This window comes from Morone saxatilis, unplaced genomic scaffold (assembly GCF_004916995.1).
Source record: "Morone saxatilis isolate NCDOM2014 unplaced genomic scaffold, NCSU_SB_2.0 Contig17, whole genome shotgun sequence".
NCBI classification, from domain to species: Eukaryota; Metazoa; Chordata; class Actinopteri; family Moronidae; genus Morone; species Morone saxatilis.
Genome location: NW_023339729.1, coordinates 15131865 through 15144044, shown reverse-complemented (window position 1 = coordinate 15144044; position 12180 = coordinate 15131865). Strand labels below are relative to the sequence as shown.

At 40.1% G+C, this 12180-nt stretch overlaps 1 protein-coding gene across 1 annotated transcript in view; it reads right to left on the bottom strand.

Moving 5' to 3' along the window:
* The window catches only part of ank2a (ankyrin 2a, neuronal), a 63065-nt gene that overhangs the window by 29492 nt on the left and 21393 nt on the right, over positions 1-12180 (bottom strand). The window contains exons 3-25 of the mRNA XM_035659727.1: positions 10381-10479; positions 9298-9396; positions 9080-9178; positions 8747-8932; positions 7016-7114; positions 6454-6552; positions 6179-6277; positions 5798-5995; positions 5390-5488; positions 5179-5277; positions 4894-4992; positions 4464-4661; positions 4224-4322; positions 3899-3997; positions 3327-3524; positions 2912-3010; positions 2444-2542; positions 2216-2314; positions 2002-2100; positions 1815-1887; positions 628-754; positions 440-518; positions 29-132 (exon numbers count right to left, since the gene is read on the bottom strand). Coding sequence (XP_035515620.1) covers positions 29-132; positions 440-518; positions 628-754; positions 1815-1887; positions 2002-2100; positions 2216-2314; positions 2444-2542; positions 2912-3010; positions 3327-3524; positions 3899-3997; positions 4224-4322; positions 4464-4661; positions 4894-4992; positions 5179-5277; positions 5390-5488; positions 5798-5995; positions 6179-6277; positions 6454-6552; positions 7016-7114; positions 8747-8932; positions 9080-9178; positions 9298-9396; positions 10381-10479 — 2648 coding nt within the window. The remainder of the gene's footprint in view (positions 1-28; positions 133-439; positions 519-627; positions 755-1814; positions 1888-2001; positions 2101-2215; positions 2315-2443; positions 2543-2911; positions 3011-3326; positions 3525-3898; positions 3998-4223; positions 4323-4463; positions 4662-4893; positions 4993-5178; positions 5278-5389; positions 5489-5797; positions 5996-6178; positions 6278-6453; positions 6553-7015; positions 7115-8746; positions 8933-9079; positions 9179-9297; positions 9397-10380; positions 10480-12180) is intronic.

The window sequence follows — 12180 nt, the reverse complement described above, 5'->3', positions numbered from 1 at the left end:
GTGTGCGTGTTGGTGTGTATGTGTGTACCCAGAGTGTAGAAGACTGGAGGACAGGACCACATTATCAAGGTGCTCAGCACCCCAGCTCAGACGAAATGAGTCCTTTTCGTGCTCTCTAGACAGCGCTGATACCTACAGAGCAAACAGACATCAGCAGGTCCCACACGACATTCTCAAATAGTATAAACTAAAAATACCATAGGTAAGGTTATCTTAGATAGCCAAACCAAATTAATAATTTAATAATCTTTATTTACAGAAAACTTTTAACAACAATGTTACAAAGGGCTTTCACAAAAAATTAAAAAAAGTTCTAAAATCATCAATTTAAAGAGAATTTGCACCAGGAAAAAAACAAACAGGTAAAACAAAAAAAAAACATTTAGGAAATTGAAATAAATAATGTAAACCATACACTTTTTGTCCACTTTGTTCTCACCTGGTGACTTGTAAGCATGTCTTCGATGAGAACTCCCTCTCTCTGATGGAAACTTTGGTGAATGGGAGTGTGCTGCGACCTGTTGGATTTTAAGAGTGTCTTTTGTATGTATCTGTCTGTTTGTATGTTCGCATCAAGGCAGGTTGTTCAACAGTAGTAGGTGAAGGAATGAATACACATGTGCTGACCTGTCTAGGTTGTGGCTCATGTAGCTGAAGCCGTCCAGGTAGTGTCCTGGCAGAGAGTCGTCTCCCAGTTCTCTTAGATCCTCTGCTCTCAGATATTCTCCTCCATCACCTGTCATAGTGTCCTCACCTGGAAAAACAAAATGTGCCATTTGAGAAATTGTATAAAAAAGGTAATTTTCTATGAGAAACTAAAACTGCTGTATTTCCACCTGGCCAGGAAGTTCTGGAACTTTTACGGCTGTATCTATTTAAACATGTGCACAATCCCACTGCTTGTCCTTTCTATCGCAGGTAATTGAACCACGTGAGAATTTCCAGTCTCTGTGCTGTTACACAAAATTTGCAGCATACTAGTCGTGATTTGAAACATTAGATCATTTTCTTCTTGCTCATTTTGACATGGTTCATTTATGAGAACAAACACCAAACTTGAGGGCACATGCATGAGCACGTGAGAGCCTCACAAATGTATCTGCAATTTGTGAGTGATCATTTGTGAATGTGACATTGCATCTGAGCAGTGCTTGTAAATAGCTTTGGTTCTGTAGGCATTGCGGAAAATGCATTTCTGTAGCCAGCATTACTGAATCAGTGCATTCCTCACTCATCCATAATCACCGTAAGTGTCATGATCATAGCCACAGTCCTGCACACTTTATGCAGTAGTTTTCACCACTGCATGAACTCACAATCATCAAAGTTCTGATTACACCCCATAAACAACAAGCTGTTAGATTAAAGAAGGTCAGCTTATGTAAAATCAGGCATAGAAACAACAACTGTCAGTCATATTAACTGCATAGACTCTTTAGAGACAGAAGACTTGCGCATTACAAATTTGGAAGTAAAAAATTCTCAACATTGATTGTTTTAGCAAAGGAAATGCATCATCACAACCAATATGATCACACTGATTAGTGACAGGAACACAAATATAGTCCATAAAGAGCTGGCAGAGCCGGCCAGACATTCTGCAGTACCTTCGAGCTCCACAGACATCTCAGACAATGGCTCGTCTTCCAGCCTCAAAGCTATGAAACATACAGGTTTAAGACCATCGGCTACAACTACATCACCCACAATACACAGCTTTTCATGGCTACTGAACAAGGTGAAACTGAACACTTTTTATTTAAAGGTCAATTTATTTATTTATTTTTTTGCTTTGTCTGTTTGAATGAACTCACCTTCTTCATCAGACACATCGAGGATCTCAGTCATGGTCTCAGGGACATTGAGCTTGTGTTTCTCTGTGACCGTCTGATGTGACCCCCCCCCATTCCCAGTCATGGAAAAAGACAACCAGAGTATAGAAAGGTTAACTGGGTATTCTGGGAAAATTAAAGACAAAACCTACTGGTATCACAAACATACCGTTGTGGTAGTGATGACCTCCTCTGTGACAACTTTCAGTGTGTCCACTACAGAGATGTAACCCAGACGTCTGGCAATAGACAGAGCCGTGTTTCCATTCTAAGAGAAAGACAGAGATTCAGTTCTCATGAAACATAAAAGTGACAATACTCTTTTCTTACTTTTTTTTTTGCTTATAAATAAAAGGAGAGTAAATAAAAGTTTTTTTTCTTACTACAGTGGTAGCATTGGGCTTGGCGCCATGCTGTAGCAACACATTAATGATGTGTGTGTTCCCTTGTTGTGCTGCCTGGTGAAGAGGTGTGTATCCATTCTGTAGAATGAAAGAAAGGAAATTAAATTTAAAACTAAAATAACATTAACTGTATTTTGTCTTGTGCTTATTCTTGGAGTTTAAAGTGATCAGAGTTTCTACACTTGAAGATTGACATTTGAATTCTACCTTGGTTTTGGCATTGACGCTGGCACCTTGTTGTAACAGGAAGTTGACAATCTTGGCATTTCCATAGTGACAGGCCACTATTAGAGGAGTGTATCCAAGCTGACGTAAAGAGAGGATGAGGAGGTGATAGAGAGTAAAAACAGTTTGTTTTAGTTGTTTGTGAAGAAGCTTTGCCATGCTCCCCAAAAGCCAGTAGGTGGCAGATTTGTATGTAATGTATCTTTATGTGATTTACTGGTTGGGAGATTCTTCACTGGTAAAGGACACCGCCTGCAGTGAATGTAAGTTACATAATTCACCCAGGGAACCCCTATGAATTAATCAGTGTGTATAATTCCATGACTTCTCCACAGAATTAAAAACAATCCTTGTCTCCACATTTACATAATTAGTGTTTCATTTCTGTCTGTATGTGCCTTTTACTGTGTTTGGGTGTAAATTCATGTGTGTGTATGTGTGCGTTTGTACTTTAGTTTGCTGATCCAAGTTGGCATCATGTTTGGCCAGTACTTCTGCTGCATTCACCCTGTCTTCTTGGGCTGCGAGATGCAGAGGGGTCAGTCCGCTCTGTAACATACAAAGCACAGAGTTAAACACTTGATTTGTAAATTATACACAGTGTTATGTGAGGCACGACAGAAAAACATGGACCGATAACTCAGTCCCTGTTGCATATCTGAATCATCTGAATGGTTGCAGGGTTAAAGACAAAATATTGTCCCTAATCTTGCAGAAAATGTAAGAACTAATGGTGCTACCTGCACCTGTAGAAATAGATGTTGCGTCTAATTGGTATCAACACAGTGTGTCTGTAAGTATTAGGTAGTATTAGGTATTTTAGGTCCTATTTAAGTATTAAGACGTGTCTGTGTTTTTGTGTAACCTTGGTGACTGCGTTGACGTGAGCTCCTTTGCCCAGTAGCAGGCTGGCCATCTCAGCGTGTCCTTCCTGGGCTGCCAGGTGTAGAGGGCTGACTCCCTGCTTGGTGAGAATGTTGGTCTCTGCTCCATACTGCAGCAGCGCTAATGCAATGTTTGTCTGGTTCTTTTTGGCTGCAATGTGAAGAGGAGTGTAGCCATTCTGGAAAGGGAGGAAGGTGAACAGTGGCATCTTATAAAAATATCACTTTATATGGGTAAAATGCACCTTATACATTTTAAACAGTGGCTAAAAAAGCAGACAGCTGTGTTTTTTCCCCCAATGCAGCTAAAATCTAAAACATCAAGAATATCTCAGGTTTTGGTATCAGCTTCTTAGCGTCACTCTCTAGTATGCAATCACTATTATAATGTAAAAACCACTTTTAGAAATAAGAAATAATCTTGCAGTAAGCTGAGGAAAAGTGTTCATCCAAAAAGTAAACTGCAGTGCTTGATCACAAAATAACTGCTACACCACAATGCAGTACATATAAACTGTGACGTCATTTTCTTCTTTAAAATCCTTTGTCCAACCTTTGCAGTAGCATGAGGCGAGGCCCCTTTATCCAGCAGCAGCAGAGCTACGTCTTGGTTGTCATAATGAGATGCCACATGTAGTGGAGTTAGGCCATTCTGTAAGAGGAAACATTTGATTGATATTTCTGTAATGGAACAGTGTACCTTTGTGATTTTATTGTGTTTTGTCCTCCTGCTTACAACAGATCTATTCTACTCTATAATGAGTCTATTCTAGAGACACAAATTCATTCTCTTCAGGCCCTGAATGATACAGTTCACAGAATCTGACTATATTTTCTATTTAAATAATGTGTAGAAATAATCCTGATTGTCAGTTCACCTTGCCAGCATCATCAGTGAGAGCTTTGCGTTGAAGGAGAAGTTGTGCTACATCAAGGCTTCCATACTTAGCTGCTACATGTAATGGAGTGAATCCTTTCTGTAGAGGGAAAAGGGAAATGTTCGTTTCAAACCTGCATGTCCAATCTCTTAATGCCTACTTAAGATTCTTGAATCTGTGTGTTTGATAAGGTTGTTCTCAGTCTCTGTCTGTTTGCATCATGTTCTATCTTCTGCTCACCTTCGTGGCCAGTGAATGTGAGGCTCCGGCTTCCAGCAGCACAGCAGCAGTCTCTACCTGGCCCTCCCTGGCTGAAATGTGGAGGGGAGTGTAGCCGTTGGTGGTGGCAGCATCTGGATGAGCCATGTGCTGCAGCAGCAACTGGACAATATCAGTTTTCCCCAAACGGGAAGCAATGTGGAGGGGAGTCTGGTCCTCCTGTGGTTGAGGGATGAACAAGTCGACAAATGTGAGAGTAAGTAATATGTGAGAGAAACAAAAGGAGCAGAGAGACAGGCAATGGAATTATAAAAAATAGAGACACAGTAGCCAGACCTGAGGCAGGCAAGACCTACAAGTATGTGTCTGCAAGCCAGTGGATGAAATATGCTTATTTATGATAAACAGAAGGAAACAGTGATTAACTCTGATGAGGCCACAGCTGACTCACCCTGGCCATGGCATCCACTAACGCTCCGTTCCTCAGCAAACAGCGAACCACTTCCATCTGACCTGCTCGTGCTGCCATGTGGAGCGCAGTCTCACCACGCTGATATGCAAAGACAGAACGAGAATGAGCATTAGGATGGTGTGCTAAATAAAACACTTCTGGGAAAACCTGCTCAGTAGATGCATTAGAAAAACTGATGGTGGAAAAAATGCTGTTTACTTTATGCCATATGTATTTCTGTGTACTGAGGAGAAAGAGATGAACAGATTATTTGTGAAAACTCACAATGTTACGGACGTCTGGAGATGCTCCATTCTGTAGCAGAAGTAAAACAATGTTGAGGTGGCCCATGAAGGCAGATACATGGATAGGCGTCAGACCAGACTAGAAAAAGAAAGAGACAGCAACAGGGGCAGTAAGATGAGCATAAAATGCAAAAATATATTCAATAAAGGTTATTGTGTTCACACTGACACATTCCCACAAAGTGTCTCACCTCAGTAATGGCCTGAATGGAGGCTCCATATTTGACCAACAGTTCCATCACCTTCACTCTGTTCTTCTTACAAGCAATATGGAGAGGAGTGAAACCGTTCTGGTAGAGAGAGCGACAGAGAAATAAAAAGATAATTACTATACCTACGTACATCTGGAGGAGGAAATGTAGCTGTAATATATATTGTACAATCTAAATTATATTGGTAAATAATCACTAAATTCTAAAAATATATTATTAGGTATTATAGGAATAAAATATAATAATAAATAAAAAGCACTCCACACACTATATTATCTTCTGCTAACTCTTCCTGTCTGAACATGGTTATGTTCTCGTGTATATCTGCATGTGCTTATATTTGTATGTGTATGTGTCTGTGCAGTTGTTTGTTCTGTCAATCCATACCAGTGCTCTGACATTGGGATTGGCCTTCTTGTCCAGCAGAAGCTTGGTGACTCTGTAGTGGCCACAGTGAGCGGCGACATGCAGCGCTGTAAGGTAGTCCAGTGTGACATCATCAACAGGCGCCTTGTGCTGCAGCAGGAGTTTAACGCACTCTACGTGGTCTCCTTGGGCCGACATATGCAGTGGGGACAGTCCGTTCTGTGTGAGGACAAAAGCAACGACACGTGGAGGGGGGTCAGAAAAAATGTGAAAAGTAAAATACTACTGAAAGCCTGAAGTTTTTGGATTAAATAACTGTATGCTTTAGCAAAATTCAAAGCTCAACACATTTAGTTAGTGGTAGGAAAGATTTTAGAGCATGCTGACTCAGCCATACACTACCTTGGTTCTGGCTAGGATGGGAGCTCCTCTCTCCAGCAGAATTTCCACTGCTGGGTCATGTCCACTTCTGGCTGCACAGTGCAGGGGGGTCAGCCCATCCTGCAGGACAATGACACGTGCACAGGCGCAAACACGTAAATATATACAGTATGTAGACATGAATCCAGTTTGTCTGTTTAGACAAAAGAGGTAATTGACAAGTGCTTGGTGTAGTCTATTACAGTAAGCAGACACTAGGGGTAGCTGCAGAAATGGGAATATTTAGAGAATCTCACCCTGGTTTTAGCATCTATCTGAGCCCCTCGGTCCAGCAGCAGGGCCACCATGTTGGTATTGCCTCTTTTGGAGGCCACATGGAGAGGCGTTATCCCATTCTGACAAGGAAAGCAAGAAAACAAAGTTAACTTTACCACAAACAACTAGTTTACATAACTTACATAGCAAACATATAATTCATGGTTGTGATTGGGAGCTGACATTACTCAAATACCACGCCACACATCACATGGAAATGTCCCAGAATCTGTTTTAATATTAGAGTTGAGGGCAATAATAGAAACTACCCAACTGTATTTAAAGAAACTAAAACTAACTTCATGTACCACTCTCAAGGAATTAGTGCAGCTGAAAACATGCAACAACATGAACAAATGTAACCTTTGATAGGCTAGGGGAATATGCAGTTAATAAAGTCTACAATTAAAAGGGAAAGTTATTATGGTAAATAGTAAACACACTGTTCTGCAAGCCTCAACGTGAAAACACATTTTATTACTACATAATACAGTTTTATTAGACAGCAGTACAGAAAGCCAAGAAGTGGAAATGGGTCGCTACCCTGGCTGTGAAGTCCACAGCAGCTCCTCTGTTCAGCAACAGGGTGGAGACATTCACGTTACCATAATGAGCCGCGATGTGCAGAGGGGTGAACCCACTCTGTTTGAGAGAGATGAGGAGAAAGGAGGGGAGGAAAGAGAGAGGAAAAGGAAAAGAAGATGGAAAAAAGGTAGAAAGAGAAGATTGTTTGAAACAGCAGGTGAGGGAAAAGGAGAACAGTTGCAAAAGAAGAGCAAAGTTAGATGAAATGAGACAAAAAGAAAGAAAGAAAGAATACAAGAAAGAAAGAGTACAAGAAAGAGAGGAAGAGAGGAAGAGAGGAAGGAAAGAAAGAAGAAAGGAAGGAAGAACAGATTTTTCTGTAGCAGATACAGAAAAGAATCCTGATTCTACTGAAGCAGTATTACAATGAGGCAGCATGCTGAAAAAAGAAACCAGACACGTTGGTGTAAGAAGAAGCATAACAAATGAGCATACCCTCAAAATAGCACATGCAATACATAATGCATGAAAAAAAACCTGTAATTCTGCCATGCTTGCTGAAAAAAAAAACAACTGGTAAAAAAGATCAAAGCAGTTTGATTTTTAGATACTAAACGTTTAACACAAAGGACATTAAAAACCAAAACTGAAACACACAAAGCAACTACGCACTATGTGTATCTACTTGGACAGACAAATTGACATTTATATATAAGCTATATATATAAATATCTACAGTACACAGTTGTAGGTGAGTTTACTCCTTACCTTCCCATTCTGATAGACATGGTGCAATTTAATTAAGAAACAGAGTTAACTTAAAGATCAACAACGTGTTTTCAGAGAGGAAAAACAATGCTTTCAATGTGCTTAAAAGTACACATGCTGTAGGTTATGCAGAGAGAAATAGCAATAAACAAAGAAGTGAAGGTTTATTTGAATGATGTCAGTGTTTCAGTTAAAAATCTGTAAAGAATTTGTTAAAAGAATGATGTATACACAAAGAGATAGAGAAATGTAAAACAAATAATCTATAAATGAAATGCAATAGAAGAAGATTCTCTGGGATCTGTTAATACAACAAAATGTCTATTACTGTCAGCCATGCAGGAGTGTGTAGTACAGCATAGTCAGCTGCATGCATTCATATTAATGGTTCATAATTCAGACATGCAGGACTTCACAAGTCCTCATTAAATAAGGGACAGATCGGGACAAAAGAGCTGAAAGAGATGGTCAGAAGTGACAAAAAGGAATTAAATGAAGAGGTGATGAGTCTGTATACCTCCGTAGTTCTATTGACCATCATCTGGTTAGGACGCATAGAGAGAGAAAGGGGGAATAGGGTATAGGGTTGTTAGGGAAAGGGCTTATCACAACAGCCACGTTAAACACAGGGTAAGTTTACAAGGTCACACAAACAGAGAACCAAAAAACAAGAACGCAAACAAGAAAGCATTCTCAGAAAGGCTCTGTACATTACTATTATTATATTTTTAAATGGACACACAAATAATCGATAAAATGAATAAAACTGTCAACATGAAAAATTATCCATTCAGTCAGATGCATTATCTCAGACTTCCTGCCACCTCCCCTCAACTTCTCCTTGGCTCTCCCATTTTGTAATTACACCCTCCCCTCCTTTCCGTTCTTATTCTCCCTCTATCTCTCGCTCCACTCCTGTCTGGCACTCCAGATCCACCCTTCTCCACCCTCCATCAATTTCTTCCTGTCGCCCTCGCTCACCTTAGACTGGACGTCGGCATTGTGGTCGTTCTGGAGCAGCAGCGCGGCAGACTTTGTGTCATCTTTGCGGGCTGCGATGTGCAGGGCTGGGAGGCGGACCTTGCCCTTGGTGTCGTGCTCCAACAGCAGGGAGACCACTGAGTTGTGGCCCTGCTGGAGAGCGATGGCCAGTGGAGTGAAGCCATCCTGGAGGAGCGGAGAAGAAACAAGAAAAAAGTGAAAGATTATATATGTAGTGAAAAGGTAAGAAAGATAGGGATATTAGTATATAAAGTATTTAGCTTCATAATGTGTAAAATTCAACACATACAGGTATTTTACACACAAACTTACCTCTGTTGCAATGCTTTGATTCCCTTCATTTTCCAACAGATATCGCACCACCTCCAAGTGACTCTCCTGGGCTGCCATGTAGAGTGGAGTAAAGCCATTCTGTAGAGAAATATATGTAAATACACACAGTCCGTACATGCACACACACACACACGTAATGTAAGATCATATTCTTGGTGTTGGTGTTACAAACTTTTTGGGTGCATTAAGCTTCTTACCTGTGACTGAGAGTTGACATCTGCTCCTCTCTTCACCAGTAGTCTGACTACTTCTTTCTGTCCGGCCAGTGAGGCAATGTGGAGAGCGGTGTTTCCTTTCTGTACAGAAAAACAGGGTTAAGGCCACCAGCCAAGTGTGTATCCTGTGTGGGTATGAACACCCTAAAAATCAGAGCTGGTTGAAGTATTATCAGCAAAATTTAATTGATGTTTTAAAAGTAAAAGGACCCATTTTGCATAAAAATGTTGCCTACAATTGGCTGATTTTAAATACTTTATATACTGTTGGGTAGTTTAATCTACTGTAATGCATTATAGTCTATATTCTATATTAGATTGCATATTTGATACACAAATGTTATGATCTTGCATCGGTTTTTATTTCTAGGACATGAAGGATATTATTCGATTAATATCAAAGGCCAAATTCATGTCAATCCAAGGACATGGGAAGCCGGGCGACAGATTCCTTGCCAGCCGTTTATTGTTGCTGGATGTTAAACCTGACACTTTAGGCATTCAGTCACATAACGAACAGCTTGCCAAGTAGCATGCCCCACACTCACTCCCCCCCTCCCACTTCTCCCTTTTCCAGTAAAAGCAGAATATCTAATCATCATCATGATGCAATCATCTGCAACCTCTTTCAAAACTGAAGACTTTGTTTTACTGTCAATGTAAATTCAAAAAGACACCAAAAAAATATCTAATAAAAAAATCTACAAACACACATAAGGTCTTATGTCTTGTTAATATATAAAGTTGAAACTATATAAAGTTGAAAATGTAACTCCTTTAATGTGACTTTCTCCCGAAATAACCACCACCCTTGTGAATCAAGTTTCATAGAGAGAAGCATTGATTTACATAGTACAACTGATACCACTATATATTTACATTCCTGTGCACTCATCTCCCTCTTTCTCTTTCTGTCACCCAGCTGTCACTGACTTCCCTCCCTCCTTTCTTGTTTTTCCACATCTTCCCCTCATATACGGCTAAAGATCAATCTGTCACATGTTCATATCTGAAATGTCAATAAAGCGTAACAATAACTAACATAACATGAATGTGTACATGTACCTTGGTGGAAGAGTCAACAGGTGCTCCTCTTTCCAACAGCTCCTCCACTAAATCCTTGTGTCCCTCCTTTGCTGCCAGATGTAGTGCATTCAGACCATTCTGGAGAGAAAACAAAAAGAAAACATCAACATGACACGTCAAGAAAACAGGTGGTTGTGTGATTATTGCATAACTGAGTGGTTCATATAGAATTACATTACAAGTATTAAGCTCCAGAACATAGAGCTTGAGCGATAAATACAGCACCTGCATAAGATACATTATAGGAGGCAGAATATACAGGGAGTGGACACAATAACATCAACAACTGCACAATCCAGTGCACTAAAATACAGTATTCCTGCATTAACTGCATACTACCCCTGTGAAGAGTATAATGCAATGTCTTATTATCTTATTAATTATGCTATATTGTACAGGTGTTATTGTATGCATCTTATGAACATTTTGGCCAGAGGTTAATATTACATTAGAACAATGTTATATGTTGTGGGAACATTTTCTTCAACATTACGATTAAAAAAAGATTTTAATGTTACTGCGTGTAAAATATGCACTGAAAAACAACCTTCAAATCAATCTTACATGTTGATAAAATAGATTCTCACAGTGGGTTGATTTACAGTTCTAAAAAATGTTAATAAACAACAAAACTAAAGAAAATAGATGCTTATTTCCAGTGAAGTTTTGGGAGATCAACATCCACCAACACGAGAAGAGAAAATATCTCCTTCTGGCAGATTTTGCCGTGAGCATTACATCAAAGGCCTCCGGTCCATCAACCAGAGCTACAGTTTAGGAGTAGCACAAGAGGAGGAGAGCAGAGTGTAAATGTTTCATGCTGACAGGCAATCGCAACACAACTGATGTATTTACGCAACACACATGCACGCAACATATTTCCTCTGAGACAGAAATATACAAACACACAGAGGAATGATTCACCTCATCTTCCTCTTCTTCCATCCTGCGCTGTGTCTCTCTGAAACGCGCAAACTTAGAAAGTATTTTAAACGGCGTCCTTGTTCAAGTCCCCTGCTCCGTTTCTCAAACCAAATGTTAAACTCTCTGTCTTCTTTCCTGTCTGTGCGTTCAGCTCCTTCATAAGTCTTTTTTTTTTGCTATTTTCTATCTTTTGATTTCACAAATAGTTTGCCAAGCTGGATTGAGAAATGATGGAGCTCCAACCATCAACAGCGCTCCTCTGCCTCCCACCCTCCCCTCCCCTAGTTTAGATCCAAGCTTCTGGGTCTGTCTGGCTTCTTCTTCCCCCTGTAGGCTCTATCAGATGGGTTACAGAGAGGAACTGTGGCTTCTGGCTCTGAAGGTTCTCCTGGCACTGATGTAAAAGAGTAGCTGCTATGTTGCTAACACTTTTATCATTGCCCCCTTCCTTCCCTCCCAACACGCATTCACACACAAATAACCAAATGAATACACACACCTACACACACACACACGCACAAACTCTCTCTCTCTGTCTGTCTCTCTGGGTAGCCAAATGCCAAACAGCCAAAGGGGTGTCATGTTTCTGCACAGTCATAGAGGGTATGTAGGACACACACACACACAAACATGGATACTCATATTCAGAAGCTACTAAAAATGTCAACCTTTCAAAAAGAAAAAAGAGGGCACTCCTCAGAGGCCAAAGTATGTAAGTGAGTGTCTGGTCAAGTCAGTGACTGTGTCAAAGATATATGACATGACTTTAAGTGGTAAAAATGAAAGCCATGATGTCCTAGAATTAAATACTTAAGTTATTGGTGTCTTTATGCAAATAGTTCCTAATGAAAAAAA